Source organism: Salvelinus alpinus, chromosome 13, assembly GCF_045679555.1.
Source record: "Salvelinus alpinus chromosome 13, SLU_Salpinus.1, whole genome shotgun sequence".
Taxonomy (NCBI): Eukaryota; Metazoa; Chordata; class Actinopteri; order Salmoniformes; family Salmonidae; genus Salvelinus; species Salvelinus alpinus.
The window spans coordinates 10,788,234-10,807,559 of NC_092098.1; the positions used below are offsets into that span (position 1 = coordinate 10,788,234).

A 19,326-nucleotide genomic window follows, 5' to 3' on the forward strand; every position below is an offset into this window, starting at 1 on the left:
CTCCTGCCATAAATCACGGAGCCATGCTAGGGGATTTTAGGGATCTGGACATTCTTTACATCATTACACAAGCACACCGGAAGCACACAGGTTGGTCTGTTACAGTAAAGTCAGCATTATAGTCTTTGCTGACGCCTACAGTTAGGTTTCACCTGAGACAAGCAGAAGAGAGAGATATACAGTACAGATGGTTCCCACATGAAAAAATACTATGGTACTATAGTATAAATACTATAGTACTATGGTCTAAATGATATCACTGAAGCCCTTGACAAAAAACAGCACTGTGTCTCACTTTTTATTGACCTCTCTAAGGCTTTTGATACAGTTGATCATGCTATACTAAGGCAGAGATTGTCGAGTGTAGGTCTTTCGGAGCATGCAGTTGCATGGTTTGCTAACTATCTGTCTGATAGAACTCAGTGCACTCAATTTGATGGGCTCATGTCTGTTAAATTGTCTCTCTGTAATGGTGTGCCCCAAGGCTCTGTACTTGGTCCTCTCTTATTCATTATATAAATATTTTAGACAAAAATGTCCAAAATGCGCAACTTCATTTTTATGCTGATGATACTGTTATTTACTGTTGTGCCTCGTCTCTTACAAAAGCTTTCCAGAACTTGCAAAATGCTTTTTATACTGTTCAACATACCTTGTGTCAATTGAAGCTTATCCTCAATACTGACAAAACTAAACTAATGGTGTTTTCTAAAGCAAGAAATAGACCTCTGAACTTTTCACCTATTATTACCTGTCAGGGCATTGAGATTGAGACTGTAACCTCATATAAATATCTTGGAATTTTAATTGATGACGGCCTCTCTTTTAAATTGCATATTCAAGAACTTACAAAAAAATTTAAGCTGAAATTGGGATTTTATTTTAGGAATAAGGCCTGTTTTTCTTTTGAAGCCAGAAGGAGGCTAGTATCAGCTACATTTATGCCTTTACTAGACTATGGGGATATTTTATATATGAATGCTTCCTCTCAGTGTTTGAGATCAATTGACACCCTTTACCATGGCACTTTGAGATTTATTTTAAACTGCAAAACCCTTACGCACCACTGCACTTTGTAAACCAGGGTTGGCTGGCCTTCTCTAGTCACTCGTAGGCTCAGTCACTGGTATACTTTTATTTACAAAGCCATTTTGGGTTTACTACCTTTTTATTTGGGCATTTTTATTGTTCAGAAATGTGGTGGGTACTCTCTTCGTTCGCTGGACTATCCTGCTAACTGTTCCAAATGTCTGAACTGAATTTGGTAAAAGGGCTTTTATGTACTCTGCGCCATCGTCTTGGAACGCCTTACAAAATACTTTTAAACTGGAAGAACTTGCCCCGATTGTTATTTTTAAATCACTGATGAATGATCTTGAGACTGATTCCCTGACCTGTCAATGTTTTAAATTTATTGTTTTTGATTTTGTTATACTCTTGTGAATTCTATGGTTTTTACTAGATTACTTGTAGTTTTTCATGTTGTTTGTCTGTAATTTTTGTCATGACTTGGTGCTGCCTATCTTGGCCAGGACGCTCTTGAAAAAGAGATTACATCTCAATGAGCCCTTCCTGATTAAATAAAGGTTTAATAATAATAAATAAATACTATCGTATTCACTGTGCTTTTGCTGTCTTTATTGTTGTATTCTCTGTAGTGTTTTTGTAGACTAAAGTCTGAAAAAAACACTACAGTGCATACTGTAGTACACTGTAGTATACTGTAGTATTTACACTTAACTGTAGTATAAATACTTTAAGTCCACAAAAACACTACAGTGAAATCTATACTGTAGTATATACTGTAGTGTTTTTGTGGACAATAGTATACTGTAATATATACAGTTGAAGTCGTAGGTTTACATACACCTTAGCCAAATACATTTAAACTCAGTTTTTCACAATTCCTGACATTTAATCCTAGTAAAAATTCCCTGTCTTAGGTCAGTTAGGATCACCACTTTATTTTAAGAATGTGAAATGTCAGAATAATAGTAGAGAGAATGATTTCTTTCATCACATTCCCAGTGGGTCAGAAGTTTACATACACTCAATTAGTCGCACACGCCTCCTTGCTCGCACACGCTTTTTCAGTTCTGCCCACAAATTTTCTATGGGATTGAGGTCAGGGCTTTGTGATGGCCACTCCAATACATTGACTTTGTTGTCCTTAAGCCATTTTGCCACAACTTTGGAAGTATGCTTGGGGTCAATGTCCATTTGGAAGACCCATTTGCGACCAAGCTTTAACTTCCTGACTGATGTCTTGAGATGTTGCTTCAATATATCCACATAATTTTCCTGCCTCATGATGCCATCTATTTTGTGAAGTGCCCCAGTCCCTCCTGCAGCAAAGCACCCTCACAACATGATGCTGCCTCCCCCGTGCTTCCCCTTTTCCCTCTAAACTTAACAATGGTCATTATGGCCAAACAGTTCTGTTTTTGTTTCATCAGACCAGACCATTTCTCCAAAAAGTACGATCTTTGTCTTTTTTATGGCGGTTTTGGAGCAGTGGCTTCTTCCTTGCTGAGCGGCCTTTCAGGTTATGTCGATATAGGACTCGTTTTACTGTGGATATTGATACTTTTGTGCCCGTTTTCTCCAGCATCTTCACAAGGTCCTTTGCTGTTGTTCTGGGATTGATTTGCACTTTTCACACCAAGGTATGTTCATTTCTAGGAGACAGAACGCGTCTCCTTCCTGAGCGGTATGATGTCTGCGTGGTCCCATGGTGTTCATACTTGCGTACTATTGTTTGTCCCAACCGACTTGCCAATACTATAGTTTGTTAACAAGAAATGTGTGGAGTGGTTGAAAAACGAGTTTTAATGACTCCAGCCTAAGTGTATGTAAACTTCCGACTTCAACTGTACTAGTGCCTTTCTTTCTGATAATACTGTAGTATTTACTATAGTATTCTACAGTATACTACAACATTATATAGTAAGTACTACACATGATCGAGGGATACTACAGTATGTAGTATAGTATTCTACAGTATACTACAGTTTACTATATAATTTTATAGTAAGGACTGTAGTATTCTATAGTCAACTGTAGTATATATTTTTCATGTGGATTCAGTGCAAGTGCACAGCTCCTCAGGGCGATGGCTTCTTCCAAATACAGCTGTGACAAATTGTCACAATACAGACACACACTGAGCATGCAGTTCACTGGGGCACATCACACACACGCATACGCACGCGCACATACACACCAACGATGACAATAACACACACACACAGGCACTAGCATACATGCTCACAGGCACACGCCCTCTGCCCTCCTACCACACATACTCTACTCTACTCCCACCAACTTCTACTAACAACCTTAACGTCATCAATAACCCTGTTCTCCTGTCACTCTTCCATCAGTGGCTCTTCTAATCCTGGAATCTCTTGTATACGAGATGGCTGTTTTGATGAACTATCAGTGATGGATCTGCTCCATCTCAGATCAGCACACTCACACAACTGGAACATACAACTAGACAGAGGAGTTTCATCTCAAACTGGAAAGACATACTATGCTAATATACATGTACATACCGTATTACTTAAGCAGCACCCAAAGGAGTGCTTTAACGCATGAAAGTGCATCGCACAACACAAAAGAAACATGCTCATACATACTAAGGCATGCATAGTCTTTTATAACTGACATTATATTTGAAAACCAATATTAAACATACACACACATGTACATTTGAGTCATTTAGCAGACGCTCTTATCCAGAGCGACTTACAGGAGCAACTAGGGTTAAGGGCCTTGCTCCAGGGAACATTGACCGATTTTTCACCTAGTTGGCTTGGGATTTGAACCAGGGACTTTTCGGTTACTGGCCCAATGCTCTTAACCGATAGGCTACACATAACAGCTTCTCCCGGGCTACTGTGCAGAGAATGCTGCAATGCACCGCAAGTGTTGACTAAGAAGAGGAGAGGAAGGGAGTGTAAGAGAGGAAAAAGAGAGAGGGGAGAGATCACGGGAGGGGTAGAATGGTGGCGCAAGGGGAGAGAGATTACAGGGAGAGAGAGGAAGAGAGAATTAGAGAGGAGACAGGAAGACATGAGTGAGAGTAGGAGTGAGAGAGGGAGTGAGAGACAACATTATAGAGAGAAAGAAAAAGACAGACAGACAGACAGACAGACAGACAGACAGACAGACAGACAGACAGACAGACAGACAGACAGACAGACAGACAGACAGACAGACAGACAGACAGACCAACAGAGTTAATGGGAGTGGTGGTCAGTGTTATTTTGCGACCTGCCAAAGAGGAGTCCCTCTCAGCTCTGATGAATGATCTGGCTAATGAGTTAGAATATGCAATTAGGGAACATGCAGAGAAGAGGGAGGCGGCGGGAGGAGGGAGGAAGTGAGTTCTCCAACCTCCACCTCCACTCCCCTTTCTCAGCTGTTTCACTCAGAGTGGATGACGACATGCAGAACGAGAAGGCTCACACAGTCAACACAGGGGAGCTCACTCCAATCACTATCATCACTATCTGCTGTTTTCCTTATGAGAACTGAAATGAGCATAGCAGATATTTGTGTGCGGTAACGTCATGTTATGATGGTGGGACAGTGACACTGATGCTGATTAAGCTTGTTTTAGGCCAGACTGGCATAGTCTTCGCTGGCCATTGTAGTTAGCGAGGGAAAGGGACTTCCTATTCTAAGTTCATTTTCAAACGGATTCTCGTGCATAACATTTTAGTGTATTGTGTCTCAAAGGAATGTTTCAGACGAATAATAAAGAAAACTTTAAAAAACAAAACTAGTTCTCTCTGATAGTCATCGTTGCACTTGGGGCTTAGTGACACTGTTCCCTGGAGGCGATGGTGGTGGCAGCAGGGTGAATTTTGGGATGAGTACTCCGGCAGAGGGAGTCTGATAAGGACCAGGGATGTCTGCAGCTTTGAAAATAACACAGACGCACACTGTGGGCACTAGGCACTAGGCACAATGCCATGGCCTTATGGGCTGCGTGCTCATTTCAAAACCAACCCAATGACAGAAACCCACTAATCAGGTTGTTATTCCCCATCCAATTATATCAATATGCAGTATGCACAAATGACATAAAACACCACGTCCTGGCATCCCATTTCCTCTTCTGCCTCATTCCCTATTTAAATGGCCTCTTAAATGAAAACCTAATTGAGTGAAGAGAATGGTGTCACGATTGAGCTAAGGGGCATTTTCATTGCCTATCCAGAATAAGACGGTGGGACAGTGGATCGGGAATGATTCTTTCCTCTGACGTAGGCAGCTGTCAATCTGTTTAACGACTACTCACTTCTATCACGCTCCATCTTATTCTGGAACAAGCTTAAAAGGAATACAGATCTGTCTGTTGTATTTCAATATCACAATATGTGACATTGAAACAGTCCCCTTGTTGTTCTTATCTGATGATGCTAATCCTATCAAAGGAATACACAGTACTTACTTTCCACTATAACGCTCACAGCTGGATGAATTCTATGCTAATAAATGTTCAGGAAACCAGCAAAATATGATGAGGCTGTTGTGATTTCACACAGTAGCTTACACACACAAAAATAGACATGAGAAACACTAAAAACAAAAACTCCCAGCCACGTAAATGATGTAATCCTAACATAGTTGTTCACCGTCCACTACAACTCAGGTGTTAATTGAAATGCAATGAAGTTACCTCTGGCAGCCGGCTGTCTGAGAAGCCCTTCATGGTAAGTGAAAGTGGGGTAACCTGAGTTGCCGTCATGTTCCAGAGAGAGTGCTGTGTCTGAGTCCTTCATCATAATGATCCATCATTTAAGTGGAGGTCAATGAGACTTCATCGCTCCTCAGACACAACATGAAAACTCTCATTCACTCATTGAATCAGATACCCACCCAATCTGTCTGTACCACCTCTGTTGGCGTGCCCTTTCACTCTCCATCCCAAATATTCAGCAACCCTCTCCGTACCCCTCCCTCCCCCATGCTCACCTGTATTTCATACTGCTGTGGCGCCCTATGGCCTCCTTCATGTGGGCATGGCCCTGGGGAACCGGGCGGGACCCCGACTGCTCCCTGGGCTTGGCTGAGCCATGGGTGTTGTAGTTGCCATTACCCCCTGGGTTGCTCCCTCCACCACCTCCCCCAGGGGGTGGCGCGGTGCGAAGGCCACATAGTCGGTCTTCACTGCGGCTCTTCAGGTTGTGCTCAGTGCAGGCGAAGGAAACCTGCATAGTGACCACTGCCTAGTCTCTGGTTCACTAAATTGGCCCCTGGAGAGGCTCTTTGGGATGCTGCTTAGGGTCAGACCCCAAAATACTAATGTCTGCAAAATTGCTGCTACAACGTCAAGCTGCTTGTACAGTGAGGATGTCCCTGTCCAGACAAATGCCCAAACAGGGAAGGTTTGTATTTTTGGGCCAGATCCACAGGCGCCGGCAAGAATCCAGGCCCTAACCTGGCACGCAGAGTCAGCGTCTAGTCTGTCTCCGTCTCTCCTCTCCTGTCTGGTGTTGCTCAGTCTCAAGAGGTTTCTAGTGAGAACATTCCTCCCATCATCAGCCAGGTCCTCGGCTCGTAGTCGGAGGCTGATCAAGCAGTTCCACGGGCTGGGGTAGGCTACCTCTCCAACCGCGCTCTCCACGGCACGAGAGCGCAACAGATTCCTCACTTAAAACAAGCGGCTGATTTGCCTAGTCTTGCAGAGACATCCGGAAAGATCCCGGAGGCGAGGAAGATGGTTGCTATATGTTTTTGCTACAAATTAAAAAGGTAGGGTGGTAAAGCATTCATCAACTTGCTTGTCTCCTCTTCAGCTACAAACTGAGGTTAGTCTATCGTTGTCGAGCCCAGCTAGAGACCCGGAGTGCGGCGCATCAACGACATGAGCTACAGGCATTTTTCTCACACCTCGGGTCGCATTGCATATTTCGACGCAAATTCAACGAATAAAAACCGGGGATGTGCTACATCTCACAGGCTCACAGAATTCAACACGCGCTAAAACACCATGGTCTTCGCATGCACACATCCGATGTCTTTCCTATATCTAACATAGTGCCCAGCCTCACGCAACGACATCGAACTGGTGCAGAAAAGGCAACATCAGCACCGCCAAATGGCGTGCTAATTTCATCCACTTTGAATATTGTCAATATCATAACTGCTATAATCTCTGTCGGATATCCGTCAGGCTATTCATTTCCCTCATCAAAACAGGATCCCCATGGCATAAGGTTACCATTTCACAGCATAATTGTTGGGCAACATTGAGACTATCTAATCAGATGCATAAAGCGATGCTACTATGTCCTTGTGTCCAGCTGTCTCATTTGAGCTGTTGATAACGATGATGGCTAATTCTCTTCAGATTTATAATTCCAATCCCTGGTTCTCATTGCAGGCTCCCAAAGTGTTAATCGCGACACACGTCAAATCGATGATTGCGAGAGGCGCCTCTCTCTCTCTGTATAGTTTACACATTAAACAGAATGGGTGCTTTCTAACACATGCATATAACATACATTATTCTGCATGAATCTATAGCACAATTCAGGGGGGAAAACATCGCATGAAAAGCATCTAAAATCCCTTTCACTGGTGCATACGCGTACACATCGATAAACCCGAACTGCATGGCAGTCTTAAATTCGATACTCAAGAAACACGCACATGCAGGTCTGTTAAAGGCCACCCCGTTTATTATATAAATCCTACTGACACTCAAGCATATTGACTGAGGATTCCCCCTCCCCCCATTTGTCATGGTATCTCTGTCTGTCACCATATCTCCTGCTTGTTCCTTCCCCATACTGAAACACAGGCATGCAGTCGACGGATCTCTTAATTACTTCCACAGTTTCTGAGGAAGTGGTACTGTATATTAGCAGCCTAATACTTTTGGCAGATATGAGTGAATGTGGGGATGGGGATATACAGTGCAATAAGTGAATGGTGGTGACAGCTCTTTCTGCCTAATTGGCTTTTGAAGGAATCATGACATAAGTCACCGGGTATATGGGTATATGGGCGAGATGGCTGGCTGGCGTGCTCTGGGAGACCAAAACAAATCAATGATTCTAAAAGCAATATCACGTTTCAGGTAAGACCCAAATGCAGACGGTGTTGAAGTAACAATGTTTATTACAGCAACAGGGGCAGGCAAACGACAGGTCAAGGCAGGCAGAGGTCGATAATCCAGAGTAGTGGGGCAAAGGTTTAGGACGGCAGGCAGGCTCAGGATCAGGTCAGGCAGGCGGGCTCAGAGTCAGGACAGGCAAGAGTCAAAACCAGGAGGGTGAGAAAAAGAGAGACTGGGGAAAAGCAGGAGCTGAGACAAAACGCTAGTTGACTTCACAAACAAGACAAACTGGCAACAGACAAACAGAGAACACAGGTATAAATACACAGGGGATAACGGGGAAGATGAGCGACACCTGGAGGGGGTGGAGACAAGCACAAGGACAGGTATAACAGATCAGGGCGTGACAAGAAAACCTAAAGCATTGATCTCTCTTGCATTTACCTGTGAGATTTACTCACATTTAGTTCATGAAATAAAATGTGATATCATATTATCCCATAAGAAACAACATTTAATATACATTCAAATACAGTTGTGTGAAATACATGCTTCTTCTTCTTCAATGCTCAATTGGGTTTGCAGAATCGTGTATAATAACATAATTGTAAAGTTGTTGTGCTTGGGAGTGCATGACGGTGGCCTTCTGGCATTGCTTGCAAATGAGCAAGTGTCCCCAAACTACAGGGATGAACCCGTGTTCTATTGATAACACCAGACGACTGTCTACGGGTGCACACTGACCAGCGCGAGCCAATCACACAGGGATATCTCGGCTCAGCGAGCCAATCAATGAGCAGTGCATCTGTGCAGTGAGAGGATATAATCTGTTCATTGCTCAGAGATGAGAACCTGCTAATATACTAAAGAGCTATCTCAGTTCCAAGAAACTGTCATTGAATCACACAGCCTTTCATAGCTGAAAGGACATAACTTGTGAGGACATAACTTGTGTTACTTTTCCAGGATATGGTTCTGCACAATGACTATTTACGTCATATTGTGGAATCTTTTAGAAGGAGAGGAGTTGGGATGATGATGTGTAACTATAGAATGGAAATGAATAACAAATAAAGAAGAAATATGCATTGGAGAGTTAGGATTATAAGTAAAGGTCTGCTTTTTTCCAATACCATTTTTTGGTGTGCTGCAGAGTGTTTGATGTAGCCTATTGGTTTTTCAGAACCAGTGATTATGTGAGGGTTACACTGGGAGAGCATAACTGTACTAATTTCAGCACCATGGCCAGATCCCTTTCCATCTGCGTATTAGGGATGTAACAAATGTAAAAAAATATATTTAAAAAATGGGGGAAATGCAGTTAAATCTAAATCAGGACTGCCCTGGCTACGTATTTCAACAATTTCTCTTCAAATGATTTTAAACCTAAACTTAACCACACTGCTAACCTCATGCCTAACCGTAAACTTAAATTAATTTTTACGATAGGCTTATAGCCAATTTTGACTTTGTGGCCGTGGTAACTAGTGAAAACCAGAGCGCACAGAAAAGTAGCCTAAGTTGATACTGTTATTTCAAAACGTCTAAAAAACACGAATAGAGAGAGACTGTCAACGAATACAACAAAAAGCTGCTGTTTTTATGAGTGAGTTCATGTCAGCACTGTCAACACTTTTTATTCAACACTTTTTTGAATGAGTAGCAAAGTGTATCCAGTTGTGTAAAGTACTTAAGTAAAAATACTTGAAAATTCTACTTTAATAGTTTTTGGGGGTATCTGTACTTTACTTTACTATTTATATTTTTTAAATGTATGTACTTTTTACTCCCTACATTTCCATGACACCCAGAAGTACTCGTTACATTTTGAATGCTTAGCAAAAGGGTCTAATTCACACACTTATCAAGAGAACATCCCTGGTCATCCCAGGCCTACTCCCAAAAGGGAATTTTGTGTATCGATAGGCTTGCGTTATTATTAGCGGCTGTGTCTTTTTTTAAATCGAGGAATATTTCACTTTCTCTGGTCATAGGAGTAACAATATGAATTTGTGCATGAGGCAGAAATAATGCGGTGTGACTCGAGTATAGCCATAAACTTTGTGGCTGTGGTGACTAGTGGAAACCCCTACCAGACGGCGCTCAGTTTACTGCTGTCATTTTTTTCTAAACGTTAACAATGTCGTTTAAACGTTCAAACATTCACACCACTACTGCGGATACTGAAAATACACACTACTTACTAGTGCTCATAACCCAGACCTTAACCACAAGCTTTGACCCATAACCCTAACATTTGTATACATTTTAATGGCTGTACAATCACTACTAACCAGTAAGGCTCACTTGACCGCAGTTTTAAACGGACCCTGTCAAGCTGAGGGTAATAGGCTAGAAATGGGTAGTTGTTGGGTAAAAAGAGGATGACAGAAAATGTGACAGGCGGCTCACATCCTACTAACACTAACATGATTAGACTGTCAGGCACAAACATACAATTTTACAGCCAGAAATATTCTTCATACAACCATATTTTACACCATCTGTGTGTAAAATCCTGTTGTGCAGGACACGCCGGCATTCTGTTGGTCTCTAGTGGGGGAAATGTGTAACTGCAAGGTGACCATTTTTAAAAAGCAGCACATCTGTCACCATCTTTTAGGTCATACAAATAATCTCCTGGTGATGTATAACACCTGGGTTCTGGAATAGAAAAACAACACAAACACCAACAATAGGCCATTCAAAGTGACAACTCCATGCCCAAAATTTAATTTTAAAACAGCCAGTGGATTATCCACAGATGGCAGGAGTAAGGAGGTCAGACTGTGCCCCTCTCTGTCTCTCTCCCAAAGCCTGATGTTTTGATTTGTCTCAACCTACACCCTATGCCATCCTCTCTCTTATAAGAACATAATCCCATCCCATCTTTCTCAGAATTCATTTGATTATGTGTGTGTGAAATCAGAAAGCTTCCACTACACTAGGAAATCAGATTTAAAACACATTTCTAAAGAAATCTATTCTCATAGTTAACGGAGTGATTGAATCTGAGAAAGTGCACTCCTAAATTATGGCAGGACATACAAGGTGTTAAAAGGATATGACTATGTTTTGTACCATTAAACATTTGACTATGTATCACTCAATGCAGTGAGAGTGGGGCTACACTCTCTCTTTCTTATTTCTCTCTCTCTCTCTGTCTCCCTCTCGCTCACCTGTATATCATGGCACTGCGTTCAGCCTCACAGTCAGTCAGGGAGATTGCACATTCTCTGAGGTACAGTTCCAGTCTGCGTTTCTCCACCAGCCTGTGGGCGGCCTCCAGGATCTGGGTGGCCATCTCTGACTCACTCCTCTGCTGGGCTCTCCTGGACCCTCTCTTGGCTGTTGTGCCCCCAGCGGATGACGAAGATTTGGGCTTCTTGCTGATGCCATACAGGTCCTCTACCGAAAACTTCCCACCCTTGCCACCGCCTCCTCTGCCACCAGCAAACATGACTGATAAAAGTATTTTGACTGAGGTGAAATTGACTTAGCAAATCTGACTTTCTTACTTGTTGCCTGCAAGTCCTCTTTCTTTTGCATTTATGTGACCAAAAAGTAGACTGGAGACTGAATCCTTGATGATACAGATGTGTTATTAATGCAAAGAATAACAACAAAAAAGTTAGTACGCAAAACCAGTGTCACTGTTACAGATCTGATCCTTCTCATGCAAGGTTTATACAAGTAGGATGTGATTGAAGACAGAATCAATCAAAAAAATTATCCACTGGTCCCGCTTATTCAAAACACCTGTGAAACGTCAACAAGTCTTGATTTCTCTTTTCTGATGTCTTTCGCTCCACGGGGAGTTGAGATGTAGCAGGGTGTTGCGTTTCCTCCTCCAAGAGGCGTATGTAACAATCCAGAATCCAGCTAAATAAATCCTAAAGTGACAACAACATCCAAACCCTGGGAAAACAGATCCAAGAGAGATGGACTGATGAGCATTGCTTATTTTGCTGAAGATGGACAGAAACAGCAATCTGAATCTTTATCTCCCTCTCAGATGAGGGACAGAGGGGGATTTATGTTGAAGACCCACCAGTTTACAGTTGCCCAGATTAGCAGGAGACCCAGATGAAGCAAAATAAGAGAGGACCGGGAGACAGGGAGACCAAACCCCTCTACTTACACATCAATCAGCTGTAGTCCCATTTTGAGGTCAAATCTTTATCTCCAGCTCTGGAGATTACAGCCATGTCAATAGCAGCTCAGCCAAGGAGTCTAGAGATCTGTTCTCTGACCTTTTCCTGGGGCATTGACAACCTCAGACTCTTTCACTAGTGTAAAAAACAGTCACTTGATTCCAAAATCATTTCAGATATTATCCACCTCGTGAATAGCAGATGTGTTATAACAACCGAGGTTCATGCTCTCCAGCTTCCATTGGCTTCTAGAGCGAAAGGGTGGCTTCCAGCCAGCAGCTGGCACAGGCGTCTGACCAGCGGTGAGTGTTATTGGCAGCTGCTGGGCTAGTGTTCTGGCTGAGCCCCAGCCCGCTCTGTTTTTCACACGATCCCTTTAGGAGAGCTCTATGAAAGAACATCTCCTCTCCTCATTGGAGAAAAGCCTCTTATGGGCTGCCACTCCATCTCTCACTGCTTAAGTAGGACAGTATAGGACAGGAACATCTGGGCGCATCTGCTATGTAATGAAGTGGGCTCTTCTGTCTGTCCATCTCCCAGAGACTATTGGGGAAGGAGGGAGAGAAAAGAGGAAGAAGATAAAAGAAAGAGACAGATGGAAATAAGTAGAAAGAGAAAAAGGCATGTAACTCATGAACATTCAGAGCAACACACAGTAGGACCGCTAGGTCTCGAAGAATGGGGCCTTAACCAAATTAGTTTCTGAGAAACCAGACTGTAAGTAATGACAGAAAGTGATGACTCATCTCAATGAGCCTGTCAAGGCTACAACCCCCCGCCCACTGTCCTAGGAGACATTTGTGGATCCATAGTCCGGAGCCCTGATAGAACGCTCAAGTTTTACAGAACAAATTTCCACAGCAAAACAGCCTGACTTTTACTTGATATATAGTCTAATATTTTGCTATTCTAAACTAAAGAAAATATGTTTACTCCTAATATGCATGCAGTTTGAAAAATAAATTTTTCACCTATATGGTGACCCAGCAATTGACTGTCAAAGTTGAATCTTGAAGTAATCATGGTCATAAGGAATCTGGAACTCTGATTGAATACAACGGGAGGTCTGACTGATGACAGCTTTTGGATGCATGAATGAATGAGCGGGCATCAGTACAGATAAACTCATGGATTCCCTGAAAGCTCATTGACTCTCCAAGAACCCATTCAGTTGTTGGAGTGGACTTATCAGTAGGTCTACTTTCATCAGTTTGTCTTGTGTAGGGCCATCAGTTAGCCTAGTGGAGGCGGCAGTAGGGACTATTTCTATGCTGTGCTACTCCTGGTTTATGCTGCAGTGTCTTCTAGGAGTGCCGATTATCTGAGATTAATCTTCTCTAAGCACTCTTTTGATTGACTAAAATCCCACTGGCAGCTGGCTAAGGCCAATCTCTCTCTTCCCATTGAAAATGACAGGCCCCAAGATACTCCAATAGCTAGGCAACTTATAGTTTAGGTAACCATGGTTACTGAGAGTGCGGGAGAGTCAGGGTGTACACATTACTAGGGTGGCCTTTATTCTCCTCCAGTACCTCCAGGAGTGCAGTTCAGAACATTTCAGGTGATGTTTCATATGAGTTTGACCTAAAACAATTTTATTCAGGGCCTGTCTTCCTGTATTGACCTATGCCTCAAGGCATTTACACAGAGGAAGAGGTCAGTCGGTGTGGACAATTTACACATTTTCTTTTGCAAACACAACTATTATTTTTCTGATAAAAGTAAAAGTAATGTATTCAAATTAAAATCAAAAAAGTGAATGGTCAGAATAAATGGTCACTTCCATCTTCTGCAGTCAGATTTTCTATTATAATATTCCCCATCTACACACTACCCCTACTGAAGCTCACTCAACAAAACATAGAAGCTGATCGTGGACTACAGGAGACAGCAGAGTCGCAGTGGAGAGGGTGAAAAGCTTCAAGTTCCTCAGTGTGCACATCACTGACGACCTAAAATGGTCCCTTCACACAGACTGTTTGGTGAAGAAGGCGCAACAGCGCTTTTCCCTATGTACAGTGAGTCATTGAACACTGGTCACTTTAATAATGTTTACATACGGTTTTACCCATTTTTATATGCACATACTGTATTCTATTATTGGCTCATCCTTTATAACTACTGCTGTACACACCTTTTCTATTAATATACTGTCTATACTCACCATGTAACGGCTGTCGTCCTCCTCTTCTGACGAGGAGAAGCGAGAAGGATCGGAGGACCAATATGCAGCGTGGTAAGTGTCCATAATGTTTATTTTCTAAACATAAACTGAACACTACAAAATACAAAACAACAAAAGTGAAAACCGAAACAGTTCTATCTGGTGCAGACACACAAAGACTGAAAACAACCACCCACAAAACCCAACAGAAAACAGGTTACCTAAATATGGTTCCCAATTTTTTTATTTTATTTTTTATTTTACCGTTATTTTACCAGGTAAGTTGACTGAGAACACGTTCTCATTTGCAGCAACGACCTGGGGAATAGTTACAGGGGAGAGGAGGGGGATGAATGAGCCAATTATAAACTGGGGATTATTCAGGGACAATCAATCAGGGACAACGATTGACAGCCGCCTCTGATTGAGAACCATATCAGGCCAAACACAGAAAACCAACACAGAAATAGAAAACATAGATTACCCACCCAACTCACGCCCTGACCACACTAAAACAAAGAAAATACAAAAGAACTATGGTCAGAACGTGACACACCATTTTATATATATATATAAATAGTACCAATCAAAAGTTTGGACACATCTACTCATTCAACGGTTTTTCTTTATTTTTTACTAATTTCTACATTGTAGAATAATAGTGAAGACATCAAAACTATGAAATAACACATATGGAATCATGCTGTAACCAAAAAAGTGTTAAACAAATCAAAATATATTTTATATTTGAGATTCTTCAAATAGCCACCCTTTGCTTTATTTTTACTCATCAGCCGTGTCTTTGTGAGACGGTGAACGGAGTAGGTGAACGGATGATCTCCAAATGTGTGGTTACCACCATGAAGCATGGAGGAGGAGATGTGATGGTGTGGGGGTGCTTTGCTGGTGACACTGTCAGTGATTTATTTAGAATTCAAGGCACACTTAACCAGCATGGCGACCACGGCATTCTGCAGTGATGCGCCATCCCATCTGGTTGCGCTTAATGGGACTATCATTTGTTTTTCAACAGGACAATGACCCAACACATCTCCAGGCTGTGTAAGGGCTATCAACCGACCTCAACCCAATTGAGATGGTTTGGGATGACCGCAGAGAGAAGGAAAGGCAGCCAACAAGTGCTCAGAATATGTGGGAACTCCTTCAAGACTCTTGGAAAATCATTCCAGGAGAAGCTGGTTGAGAGAATTCCAAGAGTGTGCAAAGCTGTCATCAAGGCAAAGGGTGGCTACTTTGAAGAATTTCAAATATATTTTGATTTGTTTAACACTTTTGTTGTCTACAACATGATTCCATATGTGTTATTTCATAGTTTTGATGTCTTCACTATTATTCTGAAATGTAGAAAATAGTTTAAAACAAGAAAAGATGTGTCCAAACTTTTAACTGGTACTGTATATACAGTATATATATATATATATATATTCCAGACTCTGACATTGCTCATTCTGATATTTCTTTCTTTTTACTTTTCCAATTATCTGCGTATTGTTTTGTATTGCTAGGTATTACTGCACTGTTAGAGATAGAAACACAAGCATTTCGCTGCACCTGCGATAACATCTGCAAATCTGTGTACGTGACCAATCAAATTTGATTTGATTTGTTGCAAAGCTTTCCCCCAGACCCACATGAATCCCACTACATGTTTTAACCACCAACCCAATCAATAGCAAAAGTACTGGAGCAAAATTCAACCTCCCCCTAAGGAATAATTTAAAGCAGATCCAATACCAAAGAGTGCTTCAGAGTTTGAAATATTCTTACTGAGAATATTATTTTGAGAATTCCCTTCTTATCATGTTATTAAAGCCTAAAATAATACTTCTAGAAAGTCTGGCATTTGGCTTTGTCATAGATAGATACTGATAGATAATGATTGGACTATCATCTAGAACCCCCACCCCTGGAGTTACTGTACTCATGCAATTCAGAAGGTGGCGATATTCAGCACAACAGAATATGTTAAACTAAACCTGTCCACCAGCAAAGAAGAGCATTATTTAGCTGTTCAATATGGCTGCGTACATGTCAGCGAACCATTCAGAAAATGCTTTTAGTACACATGATTTTGTACCAGAATGGGCACAAGAAGAAGTTAGCACTGGGGTGAGGAAATTGAATATAGCACCGTTCATCTTACATATGTTGAAGTGAGTTGCCCAAGCTGAACGCCAGGCCATTTACATGGCTAGCTAGCTTAGCTAACAATGAGACTGCAGAAGCGCTCGTCTATGTAAAGTTAGTTCGCTAGTTACAGCATTTTACAGATCTTGCCTGGAAACCCGACGTTGAATTGCATTGTCGGGCAGAAATTAGCGTTTGAATCCGGAAAGTTTGCTCTCACGACCACTACAAGCCAGAAGGTTGAATACAGTGGCATGTTAACGTACTTTGCCTGTTGTCGGTGTGGTAGGAATGTGAGACAATACATCCACAGGAAAGTAGAATTACATGCAATTCAACGTCTGGTTTCCAGGCAATGCTAGATCGTAAAGTTGCTAGCCAGTTAGCCATTGTTCTCTTCTACATAGCTAATGTCACTGAGAATATTTCCCCCCAAATAAAGCGATAGAGTGCTGATTCTTCATGTCTATTTGCAGACAACCATAATGGCTGTGGAGTTTGATGGAGGGGTTGTGATTGGTGCTGACTCCCGAACAACAACAGGGTAAGTTACTTTGGATCAAGCCGCTAAATGTAGGTCTCTTGCTGGCTTCCTGATCTAGTAGGTCTCTTGCTGGCTTCCTGATCTAGGTAATAGCAATACTAGCTGGCTGATTAATAAATTGGCCTCTCTTCCACAAACATTTTTGTAATTTGCCAGTACAGCCTAAAAGTCACAATCCTTCTCTTTTGCATCTGTTTGTAGCGCTTACATTGCCAATCGAGTTACTGACAAGTTGACTCCCATTCACGACCACATCTTCTGCTGCCGCTCTGGGTCTGCAGCTGACACACAGGCTGTTGCTGATGCAGTCACCTACCAGCTGGGCTTTCACAGGTAACACCCTAGGGCCTAGGTTGTATGACTTTTAACAAAATGTTTAAATATTTTTTAAATAATTGGTTACTTCAACATTGACAAATACCTCTACACTAAAATAACTCCTCAGCACACAGCAATAGTGGGTCTCTCGATACCACTCAAAAATATTGTCTCAAGCGTGTCTGATTCTACATTTATTCACCATTAAATATATCTTCTCTGGACCTGCTGCAGTATTGAGCTGGATGAGCCTCCACTTGTGCAAACGGCAGCCAACCTCTTCAAGCAGATGTGCTACAGATACAGAGAGGAGCTGATGGCTGGCATCATTGTGGCTGGCTGGGACAAAAGAAGGGGTGGACAGGTGCGCTTCCAGCATCTGTATTTGGATCATACACTCTCACCACTTTCCCCCACTGTCTCAAAGAATTGTTATGTGACCCTTCCCTCTTCCCCAGGTGTACACAGTCCCAATGGGAGGGATGATAGTGAGGCAGCCAGTGTCAGTAGGGGGTTCTGGCAGCTCCTACATCTATGGCTTCATGGATTCTAACTACAAGCCTGGAATGACCAAGGAAGAGTGCCTTCACTTCTGTACGCAGGGTGAGTAAGGCCAGAGGTTGACAGTCCCGTGTAGTTCAGTTGGTAGAGCATGCAGCGCCAGGGTTGTGGGTTCGATTCCCGCGAGGAACCAGTACACAAAAAATATTAAAGTATGCACTCACCACTGCAAGTCGCTCTGGATAAGAGGAGCTGCTAAATGACTCACTACTGTAAGTCTCTCTGGATAAGAGGAGCTGCTAAATGACTCACTACTGTAAGTCACGGGATAAGAGGAGCTGCTAAATGACTCACTACTGTAAGTCACAGGATAAGAGGAGCTGCTAAATGACTCACTACTGTAAGTCTCTCTGGATAAGAGGAGCTGCTAAATGACTCACTACTGTAAGTCTCTCTGGATAAGAGGAGCTGCTAAATGACTCACTACTGTAAGTCTCTCTGGATAAGAGGAGCTGCTAAATGACTCACTACTGTAATTCTCTCTGGATAAGAGGAGCTGCTAAATGACTCACTACTGTAAGTCTCTCTGGATAAGAGGAGCTGCTAAATGACTCACTACTGTAAGTCTCCCTGGATAAGAGGAGCTGCTAAAAATGTATAACAGTGGGGGGTAATTCTGGTCCTGGAGAGCCGCAGTGTGCGCAGGCTTTTGTTCAAGCCCTGCAGTAACAAAGCTGATTGAAATATGCCTACTAGTGGTGTTCTAAATTGAATACCCTGATTACACGACGAGTTGATTCATTTGAATCAGTTGTGCTTGAACAAATGCCTGCACACACAGCAGCCCCTGTAACCCACCTCTGCTCTTCACAATGCCATTTGGTTGTTTCAAATCTCTTCCGCTACTGCTTTTCTAACCTCTGTTCACTCATGAATCATGACCACTGGATTGAAAAACACTTCATAGTTGTATATATGCAATGTGTTGGGACACAGGCTGTGTTGTTAACGTCCCTCTCCGTACAGCCCTGGCGCTTGCCATGGAGCGGGACGGTTCTAGTGGAGGAGTGGCCCGTCTGGCAGCCATCACAGAGGAGGGCCTGGAGAGACTGGTTGTTTTGGGAAACCAGCTGCCCAAATTCTCCAACGCATAGACAAGGAGCGGAGGGAAGTTGCTGTGCAGACAACGACCCCCACTTTCAAGTCCATTCACGTAAGCTCTAAACCTAGTCCTGTGTAGTTTTTGTAAAGTAAGATCTGGTTGTAATAAAAAATACTGAAACGTGAATACATTTGTGTTCTCATGTCTGTTCCCTATTTGATATTATTTCCTGGAAATGAAGTGGAACTTCACACGATATGCTATGAAGGATAACAGGAAAAACGTTTCTTATATGGGATAAAACACGGACTGTACAGA

General features: G+C 42.4%; 2 protein-coding genes across 4 annotated transcripts in view; one reads left to right on the plus strand and one right to left on the minus strand.

Moving 5' to 3' along the window:
• LOC139537064 (voltage-gated potassium channel subunit beta-3-like) overlaps positions 1-11,916 on the minus strand; it is a 29,411-nt gene extending 17,495 nt beyond the window's left edge. The window contains exon 1 of one of the 3 annotated variants that reach the window (XM_071337919.1): positions 11,257-11,916. In XM_071337919.1, coding sequence (XP_071194020.1) covers positions 11,257-11,537 — 281 coding nt within the window. In that variant the 5' untranslated portion in view covers positions 11,538-11,916. Of the gene's footprint in view, positions 1-5,988; positions 7,679-11,256 lie in introns of those variants that run through there. The other 2 variants (XM_071337916.1, XM_071337918.1) reach the window with 2 other exon arrangements.
• Positions 11,917-16,373: 4,457 nt separating this feature from the next.
• On the plus strand, positions 16,374-19,194 carry LOC139537065 (proteasome subunit beta type-6-like). Its single transcript, XM_071337920.1, has 6 exons — positions 16,374-16,525; positions 17,020-17,087; positions 17,289-17,420; positions 17,640-17,769; positions 17,864-18,008; positions 18,933-19,194. Exons 1-6 carry the CDS (start codon positions 16,433-16,435, stop codon positions 19,058-19,060), a joined length of 696 nt encoding a protein of 231 aa, XP_071194021.1. The 5' UTR covers positions 16,374-16,432; the 3' UTR covers positions 19,061-19,194.
• Positions 19,195-19,326: the final 132 nt, after the last annotated feature.